The 25,459-nt window shown below is 61.1% G+C and overlaps 1 protein-coding gene across 7 annotated transcripts; it reads left to right on the forward strand.

The window, feature by feature from the left end:
* Positions 1 to 400: 400 nt before the first annotated feature.
* Positions 401 to 24,858, forward strand: atf7ip (activating transcription factor 7 interacting protein). Of its 7 annotated transcripts, none has more exons than XM_088930812.1 (15): positions 401 to 779; positions 14,384 to 15,062; positions 15,189 to 15,762; positions 15,853 to 16,028; positions 17,279 to 17,416; positions 17,633 to 17,707; positions 18,152 to 18,198; positions 18,320 to 18,396; positions 18,486 to 19,196; positions 19,560 to 19,612; positions 19,958 to 20,021; positions 20,269 to 20,448; positions 21,051 to 21,251; positions 21,982 to 22,055; positions 23,528 to 24,858. In XM_088930812.1, exons 2-15 carry the CDS (start codon positions 14,391 to 14,393, stop codon positions 24,017 to 24,019), a joined length of 3,534 nt encoding a protein of 1,177 aa, XP_088786938.1. In that variant the 5' UTR covers positions 401 to 779; positions 14,384 to 14,390; the 3' UTR covers positions 24,020 to 24,858. The 7 variants fall into 7 exon arrangements, with proteins under 7 accessions (XP_088786938.1, XP_088786941.1, XP_088786943.1 ...); XM_088930815.1 differs by having other exon boundaries at positions 18,489 to 19,196; XM_088930813.1 differs by lacking the exon at positions 401 to 779 and adding an exon at positions 10,052 to 10,494.
* Positions 24,859 to 25,459: the final 601 nt, after the last annotated feature.

A 25,459-nucleotide genomic window follows, 5' to 3' on the forward strand; every position in this document is an offset into this window, starting at 1 on the left:
GTCGGCGCGCGAGCCTCCCCTCCCTCCAGCGGGAGCAGACAGTGGCGCCGCAGCGCTGTCTCTGGCCCGGGCGCGGAGCAGAGGGCTCGGGGCTCTGCTGTGGGGGCAGCGGGGGCAGGCGAGGGCTGGGTTCCCACCGGCTCCGCCCCGAGCCGCCGGAGCTGTGCTGTGCTGAGAATCTAGCCCTCTGTGGGCTGATGAGCAGCTCATGAGCGTGATGTGACACCACACACACACACAGAGGCTCAGGCTGCATGGCTGCTGCATTGAGGAAGTGCCTCCTGTCTGTACAGCCAGCCAGCCGGCCGGGGGGGGAGGGGGAGGAGGAGGGGGAGAAGTGAGGGCAGGAGGGAGGACACATAGCGTGGCTGGGGGGAGGAGAGAGAGAGAGAGAAGCAGGAAACGGAGAGCTGAGCGATTAGGGGAACGAATGACTGACTTGATTCTCCCCCCAGCAGGCACGCGGTCCTCCTGCGTGTGCAGTCGTGAGGCGGGCACGAGCGGGGGGGGGGAGGGGTGTGCACTGGTGAAAAGGGGAGGGGCGTGTGTGTGTGTGTGTGTGTGCGCGCGCGCAAGTGTGTGTGTCGGCCCTGCCTCCTCCCCCCTCCCCCCTCCTCCCCCTGCTCTTTGTGTGTGAGAGGGAGGAGGGAGCTGCTCTCAGTACAGGCAGCGCTCGGCTCCGCCAGGGGCCTCGCTGTGCTCTCTCGGTCTCTGTCCCCGGGCCTGCTGCAGACGCACCCGCCACGACTGCGCCACGCCGCGAGCTCTCCGGCACACCAGTAAGTGTTGGCGGGTTCGGGGGTTTCCGGGCTTGGTTGCTGGGCCAGCGGGGACCAGGCGTGCCGCGTGCCGTGCGGCGGTGAGGACAGAGGGGGCGCTCTCCCGGCCCGGGCTGGGAGGCGGGGCATGGGGCGGTAGCGAGCGGGTCTGCGCGGTCCGCCCTGTCTGCTCTGGAGGCCTTTGTGTTTTTAAAGGGACTTTCTTGCTGTTGCTCAGCTCTTTCTGACTTGCCGGGTTTTTGGGGTGCGAGTGTGTTGGGGTTCGGGCCAGGGCCGCCGGTGCTGTCGCCCCCAGGGGCGGAATTGTGTTCTTCAGGGTGTTTTCCGCGGAGCTGGCCCTTCGAGCTCGGGCTCGGAAAATCCGAGCTCGGTACCGGAGCGCAGCTGGGGCAACAGCGATTCCTGGGGGGGGGCTGAAGAGCGGCCCTGTCCTGCGGCTCCGGGGTACAGCACCGAGCACAGAATGGAGCAGGCACAAACCCGGCAGTGCTGTTTCCTGCAGGGCCTGACGCAGACGCTTGCGGCGTTGGTTCTAGAGTCTCAACAAAGCGTGTTGGTCTGTGGTAGCTGGTTGAGATTCCTGTCTTCAGACCTGTTGGAGGTCCGGTCGTACGGTGCCTACCGTCCGCCCAGGAGGACTTGGGTTCGATATCTGCACAGCGTGTGACCAGACTGTAGCCAGGACATGCCCAGCACCCGGGTGCGATTGTCAGCACTATCCTGGTGGGCCCAACAGCCTCCTCGTGTTGGTAAACTTGTAGAGGTGTCTGTACTTAGTGAGAATTTGTTCCTCTCTGGCATTACAGCTCCTTTGTATAACAGAGGATTGTAGATGACTACATCTAAGACACTCTTGGTGACTGGGTGAGAGGATTGTACTCGGTACGCACTGGGGCACAGGGTCCTGCGATCCCTCTGGGTCTGCAGAGGACTGTAGACTCCGACTCCTGGCGCTACGTCCTGCTGGTGTGCTCTGAACCGCTCTGCTGCTCCGGGAGCTAGCCCTGAACTGCAGGGGCTGCTGAAGTATCCTCTGGGTTCAGCCTTTCTTCTCTGATAGAAGCCTTCTCTGCAGGCAGCTGCTTCCCCAAATAGTTTGTCCTATCCTGCGTCGGGGAAAACTGAAATGACATCATAAATCCTGACATACTGGAGTGACATCATCGTACCCCGACGTACAGGAATCACATCATGGGTGCTGGCTCATCGGAGTGACATCATGTATCCCTGACATACTGGAGTGACATCATGGATGCCAGCTCACTGAAGTGACATCATAATACCCTGACATACTGGAGTGACATCATGGATGCTGGCTCACTGGAGTGACATCATAGTACCCTGACATTCTGAAGTGACATCATAAACATTCAAAGGCTTGAATTAGTTCAGGCGTTGAGTTACTGTAAAAACTGTGGAAGTGCTCGGGCATTTTAGTGTCCCCAGAAGCGTTGAAGAACTGCAGTGACGCCATTTATGGAGTCTCCTGTGGGAGGTAGTGATTGTTCCCAGGCGACAGCAGGTCGCAGTGATGGGAGCCCTGTTGTTGCCTTGTGTGGAAAGGCTTCATGATCACTGGGCTCGAGGCTGGCGGCCCGAAGACCTTCTTTCTTGTGAGTGTCTGATTCCGGTGAAGAAGAAGAAGCCGTTGTCTTCACGGTTCTCTGTCTCGGTGAAACTGGACTGTGCTGGAGCTGTGGGCGGAGATCACTGTGCCTCTTCATAAACAAGCAGGCAGTCCACTGGAGTGAGGACTGCAGTTCCCCACACGGAGACAGCAGGCCACACCACCCATGGCAACAGCAGCAGGGCCTGGCTGTTTAAGGTTCTCTCTTGACCTTTCTGTGATGATGGGATGTCCGGTCTCTGTAACCCCACTGTCACCCTGACACAGGACACAGAGGTGCAGACGTGTTGTTACACACTGAGTGTCTGTTCAGGAGTGATGATGATGATGAAGGGTGTCAGTGAGGGGCTCTGGGTGACTCTATCCTCTCTCCAGCTCCAGTGTCCAGTCTCTGTCTGTAACCCCACTGTCACCCTGACACAGGACACAGAGGTGCAGACGTGTTGTTACAGACTGAGTGTCTGTTCAGCTGCTCTACAGGAGTGATGATGATGACGATGATGATGACGATGCCTGGCTCCGTGTCCCTTGCTGCGGCTGTGGTTGTTAGGGTGCGCTGTCGCTTTAAGAGCAGCCCTGCGGTTGTGCTGCTGTCTGTGAGACAGGCAGGCTGGCACTCTGACCTCTGCAGGGCAGTCTGGGAACAGCAGCGGCGGCCATCTTAGCTCTGAGCAGAGAGAGCCAGGCTGGGCCCGGCTGCCTCGGGGACGAGACAAAATGGCCGACAGAGGGGGGGCGGGGGGGGGGGTCTCAGCAGTGATGTTTCCTTCAGGAAAGTGTGTGGAAGTGCGCTGGAGATCCTCTCACACTGGCTCTGTCGTTTCCAGGCTTACAGTGTGAAACCTCTTCATGTCAGACGCCACTCTTTGACGCTTGGAGCGAACTTGCCAGTCCGGCCTGCGAGGCCCGGTCAGCCCTCCGCAGCCTGAGTGTACCCCTGTACCCCTGAGGGCGCACCCAGCCGTGCAGCCTGGCGCCACACAGGGGGCAGTTTCTCTCTTCTCACCCCTCAGCCCGGCCTGGGCACGCGGGGGGGGTTGCCTTAGCCTGGGGTCAGCTGACTTTCCTCCTCCGGGGGGCGCTGTTGGCTGTGTTTGTGTCACAGCACTAGCCCCAGCGCCTGAGCCTCGCCCGGCTCGGGGTTTATAGAGAGACGGCTCTCGCTGCCTTCACACTTCCTGCAGCCGGCCGCGAGCGTCTGCGTGTGGCCCTGTAGCTGTGCGTGTTGGCGGCGGCCCTGCCGTGTGCACGCTGGCGGAATTGTGCGGTGTCATTTGCACAGCCCCCCCCCTTTGTGAGTGTTTGTTTACTGCCTCTGCAGGGCCTGTGGAAGTGTGTTATTGTAGCTGGTTGCATCATCCTTGTTGCCGAGCAGACTTGGGGAGCTGCCCCGCTGATTGGCTGGGGGCTGTGGGCCAATGAGATCAGGGGGAGGGGCGGGGGGGCGGGACTGTGATGTCAGCGGGGACAGTGTGCTGCTGATCTCTGCTCGGCTCTGATAGTTTCATAACGGCACAGAGTCCGGGCCAGGCTCCGCCCCCAGAAATTCACAGGTCTGGCCCACCTTCACCTCTGGCACGAGTGTCTGCATCAGGCCCTGCGGGGTCCACAAAAGGCCCCAGCCCTGCCAGATATAGTGCTGCTGTGTTAGTGTCTGCTCCGTTTCGTGCATGGTGTTGTGCTGTGTGTGCATTCTCCCAGTCGTGGGCTGCCAGCGGCCCTTTGCAGACCGTACTGGTGACCTGGACTTCCAGCCTCGCGCCCCTGTGAGCGGGTTTGTTCAGAGTGTCCATCTTCTGGTCCCAGTGCTGTCGGAGTGCTGCTGGTAGTTGAGCCTGGGGTGGATCAGACTGCTGTGGACTGGCGGTCCCGCCGCCTGCTGTGGGCGGGTCGCGCTCGGGTTTTCTGCGACTTGTCGCGAGTGTTTCGTGTTCAGTGGGTGTGGGCGGGGCGGGGCCACGGCAGCTCAGCTTGGGTGTGACCCCTTGACACCTCTCCGCCCTAACCGAGAACAAGCGGGGCTGTACACAGAGGGTGGTGGGGGTGTGGAACAAGCTGCCCAGCCGATTCCCTGCACTCTTTCAGGAAGCAGCTGCGTGAGGTCCTTGGACCACTGAGCTACTGACTCCTCTTGTCTGTGACCTTTCTGATGAGATCTAAGAGCAGGGCCTGCTGCCGTGACTGAGGTTCTGAACCGGCTCTCAGCAAGGTCGGGCAGAGCCCGGTTCTGTACTGGGTCAGGGAGAAGGCCGTTCTTCACTGGGTCGGGCAGAGCCCGGTTCTGTACTGGGTCAGGCAGAGCCGGGTGTTGTTGAAGTTCTGGTTGGAGCTGGGCTCTGGAAGATTCAGGGTTGCCATGAGGTTACAGGCAGGAAGGCCCAGTTTCAGCTGCCTGTGAGCCCTGAGCCACTCGGAGCGAGGCCGGGAGGGAGGCCCGGAGCGCCACAGGCCCGGTCCACAGGCTTTCAGGAGTGCAGAATGCGGAGATGTCAGCACACTGGACCCTCAGCACACCGGCGATCAGGCCTCTCTGCTCTCCCTGCGCTGTCTCTGGGGTGCAGTTATAGCCCTGCATGACTCGGGCTTGCAGAGACGTTATTAATTCAGCAGCGGGATACTGGGAGTGAATATCTCGCTCACACCCTCCTCAGTCTGCGGCCGATTCGGGGATCTCCCAGCCCCCTGAGCGCGGGATGGTGTGAGCCTGGAGGGAGAAGAGGCCTGAGATTAGTTATTTCAGTGCTCTCTCCTTTCCAGTTGTGTTCAGTGACGCTGCCTGTGAAGATGGGGTGTTCAGGCAGCCAGCAGAGCCAGGGAGTGTGGTTCCCGGCGGTCCTGCCGGGGATCGCCTCTCTGCGCTCCTGAGCCAGGCCGATTCGCAGGGCTGCCGGCGTTCCCCAGGGCTCTGTGCTGGGTCCTGACTTGTTAGTTTGCTGCTGTGGAGTCTAGGAGTCTCTGCTCTGTGGTTTCTGGGCTTCATGGGTGTTTGTGTGATGGGGAGCGGCAGGAGTTTCTTGAGCTGGACCGTGAGGCAGTGACAAGGCCTCCCAGTATCGGCCTCAAGAAGCTGGGGACTGGGGTGTAGCAGCTGGAAACTGGGGTTACTCTGGACCCTGCATCGTCGTTTGAAGGTCAAGACTGGATCCTCACCAGGCCCTTGTTCCTCCTCCTGAGTGAAGCTTCTGTTCCAGTGTGCTGAAGTCCTGACACAGCCTGTGAGCTCAGTGAAGACCCCAGACCTGTCCAGTGTGGCTGAAGTCCTGACTCAGCCTGTCCTGTGAGCTCAGTGAAGACCCCAGACCTGTCCAGTGTGCTGAAGTCCTGACACAGCCTGTGAGCTCAGTGAAGACCCCAGACCTGTCCAGTGTGCTGAAGTCCTGACACAGCCTGTCAGCTCAGTGAAGACCCCAGACCTGTCCAGTGTGCTGAAGTCCTGACACAGCCTGTGAGCTCAGTGAAGACCCCAGACCTGTCCAGTGTGGCTGAAGTCCTGACTCAGCCTGTCCTGTGAGCTCAGTGAAGACCCCAGACCTGTCCAGTGTGCTGAAGTCCTGACACAGCCTGTGAGCTCAGTGAAGACCCCAGACCTGTCCAGTGTACTGAAGTCCTGACACAGTCTGTGAGCTCAGTGAAGACCCCAGACCTGTCCAGTGTGCTGAAGTCCTGACACAGCCTGTGAGCTCAGTGAAGACCCCAGACCTGTCCAGCGTGGCTGAAGTCCTGACACAGCCTGTGAGCTCAGTGAAGACCCCAGACCTGTCCAGTGTGGCTGAAGTCCTGACACAGCCTGTGAGCTCAGTGAAGACCCCAGACCTGTCCAGTGTGGCTGAAGTCCTGACACAGCCTGTGAGCTCAGTGAAGACCCAAGACCTGTCCAGTGTGCTGAAGTCCCGACACAGCCTGTGAGCTCAGTGAAGACCCCAGACCTGTCCAGTGTGGCTGAAGTCCTGACACAGCCTGTGAGCTCAGTGAAGACCCCAGACCTGTCCAGTGTGCTGAAGTCCTGACACAGCCTGTGAGCTCAGTGAAGACCCCAGACCTGTCCAGTGTGCTGAAATCCTGACACAGCCTGTGAGCTCAGTGAAGACCCCAGACCTGTCCAGTGTGGCTGAAGTCCTGACACAGCTTGTGAGCTCAGTGAAGACCCCAGACCTGTCCAGTGTGGCTGAAGTCCTGACTCAGCCTGTCCTGTGAGCTCAGTGAAGACCCCAGACCTGTCCAGTGTGCTGAAGTCCTGACACAGCCTGTGAGCTCAGTGAAGACCCCAGACCTGTCCAGTGTGCTGAAGTCCTGACACAGCCTGTGAGCTTAGTGAAGACCCCAGACCTGTCCAGTGTGCTGAAGTATAGATACAAAGCAAATCTTCAGCTGAGACAAGCTGATCCAGGCCTCTTCACTCGGGGTCACGCAGTGAGGTATCAGAGCCTCCTTTCTCTGATGAAGACTGGGGTCACCAGTGAGGTATCGGAGCCTCCTCACTCTGATGAAGACTGGGGTCACCAGTGAGGTATCGGAGCCTCCTCTCTCTGATGAAGACTGGGGTCACACAGTGGGGCGACAGAGCCTCCTCTCTCTGATGAAGACTGGGGTCACCAGTGGGGTATCGGAGCCTCCTCTCTCTGATGAAGACTGGGGTCACCAGTGAGGTATTGGAGCCTCCTCTCTCTGATGAAGACTGGGGTCACCAGTGGGGTATCGGAGCCTCCTCTCTCTGATGAAGACTGGGGTCACACAGTGGGGTATCGGAGCCTCCTCTCTCTGATGAAGACTGGGGTCACACAGTGGGGTATCGGAGCCTCCTCACTCTGATGAAGACTGGGGTCACACAGTGGGGTATCGGAGCCTCCTCTCTCTGATGAAGACTGGGGTCACACAGTGGGGTATCGGAGCCTCCTCTCTCTGATGAAGACTGGGGTCACACAGTGAGGTATCGGAGCCTCCTCTCTCTGATGAAGACTGGGGTCACACAGTGGGGTATCGGAGCCTCCTCTCTCTGATGAAGACTGGGGTCACACAGTGGGGTATCGGAGCCTCCTCACAGTCACTGGTGACTGTTTTGGACCTCAGTCTCAGGACCAGCCTGCTCGTGCGGCTCATTTTGCTGTGGGCTGGTGTGGGCCAGCGAGCTGCGCTGCACCCTGTGGCTCTGAAGTGCGGCGCTGTCGTGCCAGAGTGCCGGCGCGCCCTCTGCGCCTCCCTCGCGGCCCGGCAGCGATGCATGCAGGGAGCAGGGGGCTGTGGGTGCCTCGTGGTGCTGCCAGCTTCCACAGCAGCTCTGGCGTCTGCAGGAAGAGCTCTGTCTCCCTCCGTGTCTCGGACTGCAGCTCCGCTGATGTCTGCCCGCGGCCCCTCCCCCGCCGCGCCGCCGTCGCCTGGCAACCTCTGCGGAGCGGGGGAGGGGAGCAGCTCGGCTGGCCCCGTGCTGCCGAGCGACTCGGTCCTCTTCGCAGAGCGAAGCAGCTGGCAGCAGTGCATGCTCTTGCTGCAGCGCGGAGCAGGGGATTTCCACAGACATGCAGGCACTCATCCCCCGACCAGCTCGAACCGGCAGCCTCCTGGGACACAGGGCCAGCGGTCAGACAGGACAGTCCCTCTCCCTCTTCCTGCACTGCAGCTGCAGGCTCTTAGTCTTTGGGTTCTCCCATCTGATGAAAGGCTCACATTTTAAACAGTGAGGAAGCAGTCTTTGCCCTTTAGATGACTGACGTGCCTGCAGGATTCTGTACGCAGTGCCCTGTTCTCTCTGTGCTCTCTGTGCTCTGTGCCCTGTTCTCTCTGTGCTCTGTGCCCTGTTCTCTCTGAACTGTCTGTGCTCTGTGCTCTGTTCCCTCTATGCTCTGTACAGTCTGTGCTTTGTGCTGTATGTGCCCTGTTCTCTCTGAGCCCTCTGTGCTCTGTGCCCTGTTCTCTCTGTGCTCTGTGCAATTTGTGCTCTGTGCCCTGTTCTCTCTGTGCTCTGTGCAATCTGTGCTGTGTGCTCTGTTCTCTCTGTGCTTTGTGCTCTGTGCCCTGTTCTCTGCTCTGTGCAATCTGTGCTGTGTGCTCTGTTCTCTCTGTGCTTTGTGCTCTGTGCCCTGTTCTCTCTGTGCTCTGTGCAATCTGTGCTGTGTGCCCTGTTCTCTCTGTGCTTTGTGCTCTGTGCCCTGTTCTCTCTATGTCCTGTGATGTCTGTGCTCTGTGCTGTATGTGCCTTGTGCTGTCTGTGCTCTGTGCCCTGTGAGGGTTCTGCTCTGCTGTCTGATCTAGAACCGCAGCTAAGGGTCCGTTGGCTCTGGAACGTGACCTCACTGCGGTTCTAGAGCGAGGGAGCAGCTGTGACTCGCCCCTCCCCTGCGGCAGACCGGCTCAGACCAGTTCTCCAGCTGCCTACCCATTGGCTGAGCGTGGGCTGTACCACGGCGCAGCGGGGGAGGGGAGGGCCGGGGGAGGGGACCGCTGGCAGAGTGTTCAGAGTTACCCCCGTCATGGCTGTCGGGAACAGGGCTGTGTCGTGCCGAAAAGGACGCTGAGTTATTTCCTGTGCTGTCTGGTGTTCTGAGCAGGGCTCAATTGAGACAGTTTGCTGTTTACCAGCGTGGGAGGGAGGCTATGAATCTCTCGCTGCACAGCAGTCTGATCCACTCCAGGGTTTACAGTGCTGTCAGACAGACTCCCAGTGCACAGCAGTCTGATCCACTCCAGGTGTTACAGTGCTGTCAGTCAGACTCCCAGTGCGCAGCAGTCTGATCCACTCCAGGTGTGACAGTGCTGTCAGTCAGACTCCCAGTGCGCAGCAGTCTGATCCACTCCAGGGTTTACAGTGCTGTCAGTCAGACTCCCAGTGCGCAGCAGTCTGATCCGCTCCAGGTGTGACAGTGCTGTCAGTCAGACTCCCAGTGCGCAGCAGTCTGATCCACTCCAGGGTTTACAGTGCTGTCAGACAGACTCCCAGTGCACAGCAGTCTGATCCACTCCAGGTGTTACAGTGCTGTCAGTCAGACTCCCAGTGCGCAGCAGTCTGATCCACTCCAGGTGTGACAGTGCTGTCAGTCAGACTCCCAGTGCGCAGCAGTCTGATCCACTCCAGGTGTGACAGTGCTGTCAGTCAGACTCCCAGTGCGCAGCAGTCTGATCCACTCCAGGTGTGACAGTGCTGTCAGTCAGACTCCCAGTGCACAGCAGTCTGATCCACTCCAGGTGTGACAGTGCTGTCAGACTCCCAGTGCGCAGCAGTCTGATCCGCTCCAGGTGTGACAGTGCTGTCAGACTCCCAGTGCGCAGCAGTCTGATCCACTCCAGGTGTGACAGTGCTGTCAGACTCCCAGTGCGCAGCAGTCTGATCCGCTCCAGGTGTGACAGTGCTGTCAGACTCCCAGTGCTCACTAGATTGATCCACTCCAGGTTTTACTCCAGGAAGTCGTACAGACTGTGCTGTGATTATTTATAGGCCTCATCCATTGAAGTTATTTTAGCTGCACGGCGGTGTTAGTGTTGTTCTGACTCGGGTAAGCGGGTGTTTAGGGAGGCTGGTGGTAAGTACAGGCGTTTCTCAACAGGGTGCTGACACCCCAGTTTTCCCAGTCTCTGGGAGAAAGGACTGGGAATGAAGGAGGTTCAATATAAATCTGTCGCTGGTCTGAACACCACGTAGAGCTGGGGAGATGTGGAGCACGCTCTCCGCTCCTGCTGCAGAGTAACCCTTCACTGGTGCTCTTGAGCACTCTTCATTTCCCAGGCAATTATTGTCATTAGCTGGGGCACCAGGATTGGTGCTGCCATCTTGTTGTTTAAAAAGTCATCAATCAGCTCAGCTGAACTCCCCTCCCCCCCTCACCCCCCCTCCTTGTGGTGCTGAGTGGTACAGTCCAGGCTGCTGTAATTTTCCACTCGCTCTGCCTGTGTGTGTGTCTGTGTGTCTCCCTGCGGCCACTCTGCCAGGCCGGCTCCACCCCCTCACCCCCGCGCCCCAGCGCTTGGTCCGGCCCTGCTCCTCCTCCTCCAGCCTGCTCTCCGGGGCTGGCGCTCCCTCTCGCAGTCTCCCGGCCTGCTCCTGCTCCACGCCTGCTGCAGGAGTCGTCTCGCCACGCAGGGGGACCGCCGGCTGCCGAGGTGCCTGCTTCGCCGGCTGCGTGTTCGCTGCTGCGCGTCCGGTCTGCGTCGGCCTGCGTCTGCGTCGGCCTGCGTCTGCGTCGGCGTGCGAAGGGGTGGAGCCAGGCAGTGGGAGGAGAATGGAAGGCTGGATTTGTGCTTGATGGATATTTTGGGCTGTTGTGTTTAAGTCTGAGGCACAGGTGGAAGAGCTCGTCCTGCAGGGCCTGATGCAGACGCTCGCCGGGAAGGCGATGTTTGTCCCGCTGGGCAGCCTGGGTGTCGTGATCTCTCGTGGGGGCCGGGTCAGCCTCTGGAGCGGAGCCGAGCGTGCCGGGGATCCGAGCGGACTGGCCTCGTGGGCTTGCTGTGGTGACCGAAGTGTGTTTGCGCTGGATGAGACAGGATATCTGGAGGTTTCCGTGCCAGGAAGGCTGGTGGGAAAGTGGCTACAAAACTCAGTGACTCGAGAGCTGAGGTTTCCTGGGCTGGGTTTCATGGCACAGCGCAGCATAGACTGGAGCTGCTGTACGGACCGGCGCGGTCCGGGCCGTAGCTCTGGAATTTCTGGTCCGGACAGGATCAAGAAAAGCTGGACCGCTGCCTTCTGTGCTGGCATGGGGGAGAGAGCAGGGACTAGCTGGTCAGCACCAGAGAGTGACGGTGCCACCTGGTGGCCCATCACCGGCACTCCTCTCACTCGGACAGCCCGGTTCTCCTGTGCGTTCTGTTCCAGCTCTCCAGCTCACGGGCCCAGAACCGGGTCCTTGTGCCGCTGACGGAGTTCCTTCGCGCGCTGTGTGTGGCCTGACCACCCTTAATTCCTGTCCTGGACTTGAGCAGATCGCTCTGACAGCACTACCCCACTGACCCACAGGGGGGCGCTGTTGTGAGGTTCCAGTCACAGCCCGTTGAGCTTCAGTGAAATTTGTGCCATTTAGTGTTGAAGGCTAATGATCTCTGTATGGTTACAGTGAGGTGACTGTAGGGGTACAGCGTGACCCAGACTGGACTGGCGGTCTCTGGACTGTAGGGGTACAGCGTGACCCAGACTGGACCGGTGATCTCTGGACTGTAGGGGTACAGCGTGACCCAGACTGGACCGGTGATCTCTGGGCTGTAGGGGTACAATGTGACCCAGACTGGACCGGTGATATCTGGGCTGTAGGGGTACAGCGTGACCCAGACTGGACCGGCAGTCTCTGGACTGTAGGGGTATAGTGTGACCGGCTGACCTGCGCTGGAGAGCAGGGCGGATTACCAGTCTCTTGCTGGCAGAGGGAAGGGAGGCGTGTGGGTTGTGCTTGCTGGGTTAGTCCACACTGCCGCGCGGTCAGGCACAGGGGTCATTTCCCCAGGCAGAGCTCGAGGACACGCTGTCCTGCTGCCTGAAGCACCACTGCCCCGAGCTGCAGGTCGTGTTGAACTGTGTGACACAGGTGCAGAATTATACAGGCTTTTACCTTGGAGAAAACTGGAGTGTTGACTTCTGGGAGATGTAGTATTTTGAGCTGTTGTGATATCTGTAGATTGAATTGACAGTGTGTAGCTCTAATTGCTGGGAGGTGTTTGACCGTTTTATTAACTGTGTTTCCCAAAGGCCTTTGCTTCAGGGATCTGCTCTAGAGCTGCTTGAATCAGTGAGCGCTGGCCCCTGGCTGCAGCTGTTGATTTTTTTATTTCTATGAGAATGCGATGAATCTCCCGCACAGTTTTACGTAGTCCTCCTTTAGGTAAAGGTGTTTTTCAGGCCTGGGAGAATAACGGGGCTGTATCAGATGCACGAAGGTTGTGAGACGTTAGAACAGAGTGGAGGTCAAACGAGGGCAGCAGTTCGGCCCGGTGCGTGTGAAGGCTCATATTAACTGATCCCAGTTTCTCGTCCCACTGCTTCCGGAAAGAGTCCAGGGTATCGGCTTCAACTGCACCATGACTGGGCAGCTTGTTCCACCCTCCCACCACCCTTGGTGTAGAGAAGTGCCCCCTGCTCTTCCCTGCGGCTGTTCCTGGTGTCCCCCCGGTCCTGCCTGTCTGGTGCAGCTGAAGCTCCCTGGGCTGAGCCTGTCGGGGGGTTTGAGGGTGGCGAACGTGAACGGGGCTCCTCGGGAGACTCGGCTCAGGTCTGTGTCGGCTCATCTCTGACATGATGACCGGAGCTGTCCGGCGTGTCCTGCGTGGGCTCTGGTGCTGTGTACACTCTTACTGCCTGCCCGCGGCGCCTGGCAGCTGTAGGCGATGAGCTCAGCTCAAGCCCTGTGTGGAGCCGAGTCCGGATCTTCCACTCCTGTAGTGTTGGGAGTGGTCTGCGAGCTGCACCAGAGTCGAAACCGGGAAGAGCCGTGGTTCTGGTACACATCCCTGCGGTACCCCCCCAGCCTGGGCTTCTCGGTCTCGCCGAGCCTGGTCTGACCGCCTGCGGGAGTGGCCGCCGTCTGACCACTCCGCGCAAAGAGGAGGTGCTGGAGTGGGGCCCCCAGTTCCGGTCCCCTGGAAGATCCCTGGCCGCGCGACGACGCGCGACAGCCCGGCGGCTGGCTCGCTTTCCGCCGTCTTCTGGCAAGAGCGAGCTGCGGCTTCCACGGCGTGTTCCCCACCCCCACCACCCTCTGCGTACAGAAGGGCCTCGCGCTGACTCCTGTTCCCTGTGGCTCCTGCCTGTGTTTCCCTGCTGGTTCTGAAGGCTGAGGGGTCGGAGGGGTGGGAGCGGGTCTGTTCGGTCAGCGCAGGGCTGAGGGCTGGGACTGGGGTGAGCCCGCCCTGTCCGGCCTGCTTCCCGAGCATCGTCCGCGGGTCCAGCAGTCAGATCCCTCGCAGGCCTGGGACGATCCCAGTATCTGCTCTCAAAGCTCCTGCCCCTGGAGCTTGGGATCCTGCCCCGACGGAGCGGGTCGGGTCGGGCTGCAGGTCAGCCCGGTCTGAAATCGGGTTTCTGGGGTGTGTGGCGCTCGTGAGGTCCAGGAGTCCCTGGAGGCGAGTCGCTCTCGCGGCAGTGCGGTTCTGAAGTCTGGGGTGCAGTACCCCAGGTCTCCTGGGCCCGGGGCGGAGAAGGCTGGCTCTGGGGCTCAGAGAACCGGGGTTCACTCGAGTCCCGCGCTGAGCGGGCCAGGACAGTAACTGAACACTGCCGCTCTGCTCTTCCAAGCCGATTGGCTGCACGGCTGCTTTCTGCTGCAAACAGCCCAGCCCAGCGGCCCAGAACTGCCTGACTCCCGACGAGCCGAGGCTCGGGCAGAACTGGTTTCACTGTAGCCGGCAGGGACCTGTAGCCGGTGACATCATCCTTGTTGCCGAGCAGACTTTGGGAGCAGCTCTGCCGATTGGCTGGGGCCCGTGGACCAATGAGAGCGGGGGGAGATGGAGGGGGCGGGCCCGTGTGATGTCACGGTGGGGTGGCTGCACAAACAGCACCTCGTGCGGGCAGGGAGCCCGGGCCTCTGTGCGTCCTGCCCCCGGGGGTACAGGGAGAGTCCCGCTTCTCCGCACGAGCGTCTGCGTCAGGCCCCGCCGGACGGCTCTGCCTGCTAGTGCTGCTGTATGCTGTGTCTGGAAGCAGGAGTCAAGTCTGGGGTCCAGTCCGGAGTCCTGACTGCTGCTACCGGACGGGCTTGAGGCAGGATCTCGGCGACGAGCCCTGCGGTCATCACCCAGTCTGACCAAACACCGACAGTTCTCCCTCTCTAGGCACCGCTGGAGCACCTGTCCCTGCGCTCGAGCGTCGTGTAGGTGCTGTTTCCAGCAGGATAGTGTTAGTGTGCCATCTGGTGGCTGAGCTGCGTACTGCAGCCTCCGTGACGCTCAGGGCGGTCACATGATCGCTGGGCATGTGCAGATGTTCAGTGCTGCTGCAGTGGACTTACTGTACAGTCGGGGCGTCTGCATTAACCCCTCCCCCCCCCCCTCTCTCTCTCAGGTGAAAGATGGATGTGGCCGTAGCAGAGGAGCCCCAGAAGAAGGTTTTCCGGGCGAGGAAGACGATGAGAGCGAGCGACAGGCAGCAGCTGGAGTCCATACACCGCACGCGAGAGAGCAGCCCCAAAACTGGAGACGCCCCGAACTTCCCCACCCTCACCTCCTCCCCTTCCTCCGCGCCGGCCCCCGACGCTGCCACACCGCTCGTCAACGGCAAGCACCCCGACAATGAGGCTGCACCCCAGCTGGCGGGGTCGCCCCAGCTCCAGGGCCGAGAGGCGAACAGCAGCCCCTCTCCCCGCCCTCTGGGGGAGGCGGGGTCCCCTTCGCTTGTCCTCTCCCTCTCTTTCTCCCCCTCCCAGGCGGAGGTGGACGAGGGCCCCGAGCCCCTGAACCCCAGCAGCCCCAGCCTCTCCCCGGGGCTGGGGGACCCCGCCGCGGCTCTGAAGAAGGCGGAGGCCTCACGGGGTCCCCCCTACCTGGCCCCGGGGCTCAGCAACGGCACGAACGAGGAGGGGCAGGGGGAAGGGGTGAGGACCCCCTCCCCGCCAGCCGGAGAGGAGAGGGGCGACACAAGGAGAGAGGCAGAGAGCGTGGGGGGCAAGGCACCCTCCCCCATCATCCTGCTGACCCCCCTGGAGAAGGAGCAGATACAGCGAGAGAGAGAGAGCACTGCACAGGTGAGGCTCAGAGAGAGAGAGGGGGTACAGCTCTGGTGAGGCTCAGAGAGAGGGGGGGCAGTGGGGTGTGCGGGTGAGGGCTGCACTGGGGACAGGTTGAGCCGTTCCCTCCTGTGTCGTCTCCAGGTGGGCTCTTTGAAGCTGGACTCGGAAGGCTCCGTGTCCTTGCCCTCGCGGCGATCCCAGAATTCCCCCGGGAGCACCTCCCCTGCTGCAGCAGCGCCGGGCGAGGACGGAGCGGGGGCCGAGGGGCCCGTCGCCATGGACACCGAGCCCGCGGGCTCCGGCGATCGTCCGTCGCCGCCGGCCGCCAGCAGCAAGGCGAAGGAGCCGCGGTCCCCCGAGCCCGGCGCGGCGCAGCCGGACAGCAGCGGCATCGTGCCCATCCTGGAGAAGCTGGCGCCCGCCCACCTGTCCAGCCCCACCCCCCCGCTCCTGCCCTCATCCTCCTCCTCCTCGCCGCCTCCCAGCGACGGCGCGCCCTCGCCCCTGCCCGTCTCCGACCCCGAGCCCAGCGAGGGCTTCCTCGTGCTCAGCGAGGAGGAGGAGGGCCCGGCGGACAGGGAGGAGGCGGCGCCGGAAAAGCAGGCCGGAGAGGAGGGCGAGCGTGCCGAGCCGGGCGAGCAGCCCATGGACACAGAGCCGGACCCCGCCGGCAGCCCCGCGCCCCGCCCGTCTCCCCCGGCCCCCGAGGACACAGGTAAGTGGCGAGCGTGCGCGCGGCCGCCGGCCCGGCCCTGGCCCCGCTGGCGGCCGCTCTGGGGTGACGGCTCCCTCGTGTGCGCCGCAGAGCCAGCCCAGCGAAAACGGCAGCTGTCCGGCGACGGGGGCACCGAGGGCGGGGCGCCGGCTGGCCGCGCGAAGGAGCCCCCCAAGAGGCCGCGCCTGCTGCAGGAGGAGGAGTACGAGGCCCAGCTGGAGGTGAAGATCAGCGCCAGGGACGCGCTGTCCGCCAAGCTGGAGAAGGTCAGTGCAGCTCGGAGGAACGACAGCGGTCAGGGATGAGGGTGAGAGCACCGTGCAGGTCAGCAGGGGAGTGAGGGAGACTGGGGTCAGGGGTCAGGGTGAGAGCAGCGTGCAGGTCAGCAGGGGAGTGAGGGAGACTGGGGTCAGGGGTCAGGGTGAGAGCAGCGTGCAGGTCAGCAGGGGAGTGAGGGAGACTGGGGTCAGGGGTCAGGGTGAGAGCAGCGTGCAGGTCAGCAGGGGAGTGAGGGAGACTGGGGTCAGGGGTCAGGGTGAGAGCAGCGTGCAGGTCAGCAGGGGAGTGAGGGGGTCAGGGGTCAGGGTGAGAGCAGGGTGCAGGTCAGCAGGAGAGCGAGGGAGACGGGGGTCAGGGGTCAGGGTGAGAGCAGCGTGCAGGTCAGCAGGAGAGCGAGGGAGACGGGGGTCAGGGGTCAGGGTGAGAGAAGCGTGCAGGTCAGCAGGAGAGTGAGGGAGACGGGGGTCAGGGGTCAGGGTGAGAGCAGCGTGCAGGTCAGCAGGAGAGCGAGGGAGACTGGGGTCAGGGGTCAGGGTGAGAGCAGCGTGCAGGTCAGCAGGAGAGCGAGGGAGACTGGGGTCAGGGGTCAGGGTGAGAGCAGCGTGCAGGTCAGCAGGGGAGTGAGGGGGTCAGGGGTCAGGGTGAGAGCAGGGTGCAGGTCAGCAGGAGAGCGAGGGAGACGGGGGTCAGGGGTCAGGGTGAGAGCAGCGTGCAGGTCAGCAGGAGAGCGAGGGAGACGGGGGTCAGGGGTCAGGGTGAGAGCAGCGTGCAGGTCAGCAGGAGAGCGAGGGAGACGGGGGTCAGAGGTCAGCAGGAGAGCGAGGGAGACTGGGGTCAGGGGTCAGGGTAAGAGCAGCGTGCAGGTCAGGAGGAGAGCGAGGGAGACTGGGGTCAGGGGTCAGGGTGAGAGCAGCGTGCAGGTCAGCAGGAGAGCGAGGGAGACTGGGGTCAGGGGTCAGGGTGAGAGCAGCGTGCAGGTCAGCAGGAGAGCGAGGGAGACTGGGGTCAGGGGTCAGGGTGAGAGCAGCGTGCAGGTCAGCAGGAGAGCGAGGGAGACTGGGGTCAGGGGTCAGGGTGAGAGCAGCGTGCAGGTCAGCAGGAGAGCGAGGGAGACTGGGGTCAGGGGTCAGGGTGAGAGCAGCGTGCAGGTCAGCAGGGGAGCGAGGGAGACTGGGGTCAGGGGTCAGGGGGCGTGAGGCCGAGGTCAGTGCTCTGAAGTGTCTGTCTATGTGTCCAGGCGGTTCAGCGCATCATCGCGGAGCAGCTGAAGCTGGTACAGTGGAGCATGTTTGAGCAGAGCCTGGAGCAGCTGAGGGACCGAGTGGAGAAGATGGACTGCAGCAAGAGACACGAACAGTCCCTGAACACACTGCAGGTACTGAGCACACTGCACGCACACTTCGGGCACCAAGCCTGAGCAGCCTGAATACACTGCACACACTGCACACACTGCACACACTGAGCACACTCCACACACTGCAGTCAGGCCTGTGCAGCAGGCTGAGGGAGAGGCTCAGTAAGAGAGCCCTGTGCGGCTGTCTGGGCCCCAGCTCTGTGGCTCTGAGCCGTCCCTCCTGCTGTCTCTCGCCAGGCCAAGTACGCGCGGCTGGCCAAGAAGTGGGGCGCTGCCACCCAGGCCCGCGAGGACGCCAGGAAGACTCAGGAGGTGAGGGGGGACAGGGGAGGGGTCAGGAGGGGAGAGGGGAGGGGGGACAGGAGGGGAGAGGGGAGGGGGGTCAGAAGGTGACAGGGGAGGGGGGGGTCAGGAGGTGACAGAGGAGACGTCAGGAGAGGGGAGAGGGGACAGGGCGCAGGGAGGGGCCAGAGGCGCTCTCATTGGGAGCGCAGGCTCCAGTGTGACCCACTCCGTTTGGAGTCTGTGCTTCCTGCCGGGGGGGTGTTACTGAGCGCTCACTGACCGGCCACAGTCGCTGTCTTACAAAGCAAATACCAGCTGTGCATCGTCATTGCAGAAAGGTGCTGGGTTTAACTTCGTGCCGGTGGAGGTTGTCACCTTCTGAAACGTGCAGTTTGTCCTGGGGAGCCCAGAGCTTCTGGCCTCCGTCCCAGCGCAGCTGATCTGACGGTGTTTCTCTCTTGGCTCTCTCAGGCGGCCAGTGCAGGCACTCCATCTGCTACCCCTTCAGCCGTTTACCGGTAAGCACAATCCCTGCTGGCGCTCGTTAAGCAAGTAGTGGCCCGAGCACACAGGCAGACCTCAGCTGTCGCTGCCCTGTGTGTGCCTCCGTCTCACCGCTGTCCTCCTCTCGGCCGGCAGGAGCAGCACCACAGTGAGGACGTTGTTGGACTCCCGCCGGGCCGAGCTGCCCAGCCAGACGCCAGTCGCACCAGCAGGTCGGTCCCGTCACCCCCCCCTCTCTGCACACCAGGCTCCCAGCTCTCTCCCCTCAGCCCCCCCTGACTCCGCTCCCTCTCCCCCCCAGCAGGCGGCGCTCCTCAGCCAGTGCAGATCAAAGCCGTCGCCCAGCCTGCCGCCGCCTCTGTGGTCAACACCGTGGTGACCCCCGTGCTGTCCATCATCAGCACCGCAGCGAGCACGGGGCCCACCTCCACCTCGGTCTCCGCCCCCGCGCCGCTCGGCCAACCGGGGGGCCTCACCCTGAAGGCCACGCCCCTGCCGGCCGGGGTCACGACCTCGGTGGCCTCCAGCTCGACCCCCGGCGCTGCTCCGCAGCCCATCTCGATCCAGCCCCTTCTCATCCAGCTTCCGCTCAGCGTCGCCGCCGCCCCGCCGGGGGCGCTGGTGAGCAGCCCCGCCTCGGGCATCGAGCTGATCCCCGTGTCGGCCGCCCCCGTCGCGCTGGCGGGGGGCACCCCCCACGGCAAGACCACCCCCGCCAAGTCGGCCGCGGCCCCCGTCGCCGCTGCCACCTCCAGCCTGCAGAAGTCGGGGTCCCCCCTGGCCCCCCAGATGGCGATAGCCCGGGCCACGCTGTACGGGAGCCCCGGCGTGGTGGGGGCGCCCGTGACAGGGGCGTCGTCGGCCCCCGCCTCGCGCGCCGCCCTGCCCTCGCTGGCCCCGGGGGCGGACGGCAGCGCCGCGGTGACTGTCGTCGGGGTGACCTCGTCGACGCCTTCCGCCCGGGCGCCGGGGGGCGCCGCGCCGCCAGGGGGCGGGCCCGCAGCCAGACCAGGTGAGAAAACCCTCGTGCCCCCCCCCCCCCACAGCCCTCGCTCGTCTGTCTGTGCCCCGAACCCGACTGCGCCCCGGGGGTGTCAGGGCTTCTCTTTCTGCGCCCCAGACTTGGAATATCGGGGAGTCACCTTCCCTGGGCAGCACCCATCGTGACGCAAAACCTTCTTCTTCAGACGGGCTCTTACTGAACCGCTCTGTAGCTGGCGCTGCTCTCTGCTCTCAGGGTCTCACTGTAAGGCTCTCCGAGAAGCCTCCTGTAAAGGCGCTATATGAGATGGGTTCAGCCACGTAGACCAGGCAGGGGCCGCTCTCTGCTCTCTGCTCTCTGCTCACCCCTCTCTCTCCTCTCCCCTCGCCTCAGACACCCAGCCCACGAACCGCGCGGCCGACTCCACCACCAGGGCTCTGCCTCAGGTAAGAGTGCCGTCCGGCGGCGTGCCCGCGGACACCGCCCGCCGTGGCCACTCCGGTAGCTCTGTGTCACAGTCTGTCCAGGGTTGAGTTCAGTGTCCTGCAGATTCTCGGGGGGTCTGTCCTCACGGTGACCTCAAGTCACCTTCCCCGAGCGCCCGAGTGCTTCAGGGGGCTTTCACTGGGGTGCTCTGCCCTTTGTACGTGTGGGACCTGTACTGCTCTCTCCCGTTCGGCAAGCCCCTGGGGAAGGCGCTATATAGAACAAGGCTGTTGTTAGTCAGTGTGCTGTTGCAGAAGTGGGGTGCTCGTGGCTCCCCGCTGTGACGGTGTCCCGCTGTGTTGCAGGCGGGCCGTCCCTCCAGCTCGGGAGCAGTCATTGACCTGACCGAGGACGACGACGACGTTCAGGGTGAGTGCGCCCACGGATGGCTCCCTCTGGCTCGGGGCACCCCGGGGCGCCCCTGGGGAGCAGGAGCAGGGGGACGGCTGGTGCAGGGCTGAGGCGCTGGGGTGCTGCTGTGAGGGGCTCCTCTGCAGTGGGTGTGGGCGCTCCGGGTCGCCCCGAGTCGGAGTGGGCACTGTGGGCAGGGCTGTGCTCCGGCGTTTAACAGCAACAGGAGCCTCGGTCAGCTACTGACGGGTCTGTCTGTCTCCAGTGACAGGAGTGAAGAAGGCACCTGTGCAAGCGCAGTCCCCATCTTCCACTTCCACCTCCTCCTCCTCGCAGCAGCCCCTGGGGCAGCGAGCGCCCCCCCCACCCGCTCCTGTGGCACCCGCACCCGCCGCCACCCCCCAAACACAGGCCGGCACCACGACCATGCACGTCCTGCCAACGAGTGAGTGAGGACAGGGGGCTGTCTGAGGGGCCTGTTCATGTACTGAGTGTCCAGTCAGTGTGTGTATTAACCCCCCTCTCTCTCAGTGCAGTGTTAATGTACTGGAGTGTCCAGTGTGTGTCTGTATTAACCCCTCTCTCTCTCAGTGCAGTGTTAATGTACTGGAGTGTCCAGTCAGTGTGTGTGTATTAACCCCTCTCTCTCTCTCAGTGCAGTGTTAATGTACTGGAGTGTCCAGTCAGTGTGTGTGTATTAACCCCTCTCTCTCTCTCAGTGCAGTGTTAATGTACTGGAGTGTCCAGTGTGTGTCTGTATTAACCCCTCTCTCTCAGTGCAGTGTTAATGTACTGGAGTGTCCAGTGTGTGTGTGTATTAACCCCTCTCTCTCTCAGTGCAGTGTTAATGTACTGGAGTGTCCAGTCAGTGTGTCTGTATTAACCCCTCTCTCTCTCAGTGCAGTGTTCATGTACTGGAGTGTCCAGTCAGTGTGTCTGTATTAACCCCTCTCTCTCTCTCAGTGCAGTGTTCATGTACTGGAGTGTCCAGTCAGTGTGTTTAGTATAAACAGTTTCTCTATTATTAACCCCTCTCTCTCTTTCCAGCTCAAACCACAGTCAATGTCCTCCAGCGGCCTCAGAACCCCATCTCCTGCCGCCCGCTGGCCCCCCGCGCAACATCCTTCCCCTCCCAGATTGTCTACACCTCTGTTCCCATGAACACAGGGGCCCCCCGCAGCCTAGCAGGGTCCACACAGAGCCAGGGCATCACAGGCAGCAACAGGCAGGCCAGCCCCCAGACCACAGGTACTGGGGTAGTGACTACATAGACTGTACACTGACACTGAGAGAGAGGGGTTAATACACACACTCCTCCTGCACACTACTGTACACTGACACTGCACTGAGAGAGAGGGGTTAATACACACACTCCTCCTGCACACTACTGTACACTGACACTGCACTGAGAGAGAGGGGTTAATACACACACTCCTCCTGCACACTACTGTACACTGACACTGCACTGAGAGAGAGGGGTTAATACACACACCCCTCCTGCACACTACTGTACACTGACACTGCACTGAGAGAGAGAGGGGTTAATACACACACTCCTCCTGCACACTACTGTACACTGACACTGCACTGAGAGAGAGAGGGGTTAATACACACACTCCTCCTGCACACTACTGTACACTGACACTGCACTGAGAGAGAGAGGGGGGTTAATACACACACTCCTCCTGCACACTACTGTACACTGACACTGCACTGAGAGAGAGAGGTTAATACACGCACTCCTCCTGCACACTACTGTACACTGACACTGCACTGAGAGAGGGGTTAATACACACACTCCTCCTGCACACTACTATACACTGACACTGCACTGAGAGAGAAGGGGGTTAAAATAGACACTGACTGCACACTACAGTATGTTAACACTGCATTGAATTTCAGCGTCTGTTGTCCGTTTTGAGCTGTTGAGTTTGTAATTTCCTGCTGAGCTGTGTCTAAGGTCTGTGTGTGTCCCCAGGTATGCCTGTCAGGTCTGGGACGCAGTACGCTGTCAGTGGACCTCAGCTGACTGTCCACCATCGGCCCTCGCAGGTAAGGACCAGCACACCAGTCCTAACCCTGACTCTCACCAGGGGGTCTGGAGACCAGCAGTGTTCTGTGTCTGGAGGTGTGAACAGGTCCGGGGGGAGAGTGCCTCCTCCAGGGAGCCCTGTATGACAGTGATCGCTTTGACTTGAACAGCAGAGCTCTGGCTGTTTCTAATAACCTCGCCGCCATCGTGACCTCGAGCAGTAGTGTTTAATTCTGATGCTACGTATTCATGTAGCTCGAGGGTCCTCCCATCACGCCGAAAGCTAGGATTTAGACCCCCACCCTCTCGGATTGCTCTGGAATTATTTGTCTCGAGTTAAGGTAAGCATCCCTGTAACGTTCTTTTGTTAAAATATCGTTTGGTCTGTGAGACATGAAGCTGATTGACAGCACCCAGAATGGACACTTTGGTCAGTTTGGGTTTTTAAAATATTCATCAACATAGTTTCCAATATCCACATTTCATTGAACTGCTCTCCGAAAAAGATTAGGACACGAGGAATCCAAATTAATGGTCAAGCTTTCAAACATTTACGGCAACCTACGTAACAGTGCAGGGATGTGTATCTTATTTCTAATGATGCAAAATATCAGAGCAGTCTGAGCTGGTGGAGTCATGGTGTGTGGTTTTAAATGGAATCACCCTTCACTTAGTTGACTTGAAATCAGACTCTTCTGTACAAGTTGGTGTAAACCCTGGAGTGGATCAGACTGCTGTGCACTGGGGGTCTGACAGCACTGTCACACCTGGAGTGGATCAGACTGCTGCGCACTGGGAGTCTGACTGACAGCACTGTAAACCCTGGAGTGGATCAGACTGCTGCGCACTGGGAGTCTGACTGACAGCACTGTCACACCTGGAGCGGATCAGACTGCTGTGCACTGGGGGTCTGACAGCACTGTCACACCTGGAGTGGATCAGACTGCTGCGCACTGGGAGTCTGACTGACATCACTGTAAACCCTGGAGTGGATCAGACTGCTGCGCACTGGGAGTCTGACTGACAGCACTGTAAACCCTGGAGCGGATCAGACTGCTGTGCACTGGGGGTCTGACAGCACTGTCACACCTGGAGTGGATCAGACTGCTGCGCACTGGGAGTCTGACTGACAGCACTGTCACACCTGGAGCGGATCAGACTGCTGTGCACTGGGGGTCTGACAGCACTGTCACACCTGGAGTGGATCAGACTGCTGCGCACTGGGAGTCTGACTGACAGCACTGTCACACCTGGAGTGGATCAGACTGCTGCGCACTGGGAGTCTGACTGACAGCACTGTAAACCCTGGAGTGGATCAGACTGCTGCGCACTGGGAGTCTGACTGACAGCACTGTAAACCCTGGAGTGGATCAGACTGCTGTGCACTGGGAGTCTTATTTTCGCTGCCCTGCATACGAGCAGCAGTTGTCTACTGTGAACATGCTGACTAGATCTGGCTGTTTGACCCTGTTTTCTGCTCTTCTTCACACAGGACCCCTCGTCCGCCCGCTCGGCCGCGGCCCCTCCTGCTGCCCTCCCCTCCTCCTGCCCGCCCCCTCCGCTCCCCATACACCCCGCGCCCCTGCCCTCGCCGCCGCCGCCCCCCGCCCGCCTGCCCCCCGAGGCAGCCAGCACCTCCCCCCCCCAGAAGCCGCAGCTGAAGCTGGCGCGAGTGCAGAGCCAGAACGGCATCGTGCTGTCCTGGTCGGTGACGGAGGTGGACCGCAGCTGCGCCGCCGTGGACAGCTACCACCTGTACGCCTACCACGAGGAGCCCGCGCCCGCGCCCGCCGCGCCGCCCTCGCAGTGGAAGAAGATCGGCGAGGTCAAGGCGCTGCCGCTGCCCATGGCCTGCACGCTCACGCAGTTCGTGTCCGGCTCCAAGTACTACTTCGCCGTGCGCGCGCGGGACGTGTACGGCCGCTTCGGGCCCTTCTGCGACCCGCAGTCCACCGACGTCATCGCCGCCGCCGGCAGCAGCTAGGGCCGGGCCGGGCCGGGCTGGGGCGACTCGGACCAGCAGCCCCGGCGCCTCGCCGCGGCCCGTGGTCCTGCTCGTGTCGGGGGCGGCGCCGCGGTGCGCTCCAGCGCTCCCTGAGGCGGTAGTGAGTGTTCAGGGTTCGACGAGGGGCGTTCGGCCCCCCCTTCGTCCGTTGTGACGAGGGGTTTGCGTTCTGGTGACAGCTCGGCTCCACTCTGCAAACTCGTGCGGTGCCACGCTCTGCAGGAGTGTGCTCGTGCAAACAACCTGACCTCAGGCCCGTGCGTGCGTGCGTGGACACTCCTGAGGCCTGTGTGTGCGTGCGTGTGTGCATGTGGACGCTCCTGAGCCTTTTTGTGCGTGCGTGTGTGGATGTGGACGCTCCAGGAGGTCCGTATCTCTACAGGTGGGATCTCGGACTCTGCTGCAGGAGAGGAGCCCAGGCCCTGTCCAGGGGGTACCTGGAGAGGCGCAGGCTTGAGGCTGGCCATACTGCAGCAGTACTGCGCCCACTCCTGCTTCACTGGCGGCTGAGGTCGTTCACGAGCTGCTCCCCACGAGCCGAGCAACAGCAGTCACTTACTGTAAAGCGTTACTGTTTCATGGAAAGTTTTTTTTTTTAAATTGGACAAAAGTTCTCATCTTGAACACGATCAGGGATGCTGAACTTCTTCGCTGTCTGGTAACCAGACTGCACTGCGTGCCGAGAGCTGGAGAGGGGCATGATGGGAGTCACAACGCCCCCCACGAGATGAAATGCTGTGTACTTTCCGAGTTCAATATTTCTATATTTTTTTTTATTGTTCATTTTTCTTCCTGTTTTAATAAAGCCCTGACCAGGAGTGTGGTGTCTGTCCTGGAGCTGTGGGAGAGGGGTCCTTAATGATGTCATTTATGTAGTGACTGTGTGGGTATTGGGCTACACTGTGTAACTGGTGTTATAATGGTCACCTGGTCACTAACGATCCCGGGGTGCTGTCAGTGAGAGTGGGGTGCTGACCCTGGTGTCTGACGGCTGGTCTGCTGTTCCCTGAAATGTGCTGTATCGCTACAAGAACGTGTTGGAATGGGAAACACTCCACATGAGAACAGCGCCTTTGTAGTTCCTGTAGTTCTGCTGTGGCTCGCTGTGCACAGATTGCCAGCGGGTCGCTCAGTTGTGCTGGCGAGTCATGAGGCTCTAACCCTTCCCTGGTGTGGGGCCGCAGTCCCCAGCACAGCCACCAGATGGCACCAGGCCCGTTCTAGAGTGAGGAATGGCCGTGAATGCCGGGCTCGTTTCTGGGATCCTGACTGAAGCCTGTTCAGTAGCAGCAATCAGGACTCGGGGCTGGACACAAGACTTAACTTGTCTTGTAGTTGGTGTGTATGTATGTCTATATACACACTGCACACCTCGAGTATGTAAACTACACTGTATGTATACTGCACACCTGGAGTATA

This window comes from Atractosteus spatula, chromosome 13 (assembly GCF_055471065.1).
Source record: "Atractosteus spatula isolate fAtrSpa1 chromosome 13, fAtrSpa1.hap1, whole genome shotgun sequence".
Taxonomy (NCBI): domain Eukaryota; kingdom Metazoa; phylum Chordata; class Actinopteri; order Semionotiformes; family Lepisosteidae; genus Atractosteus; species Atractosteus spatula.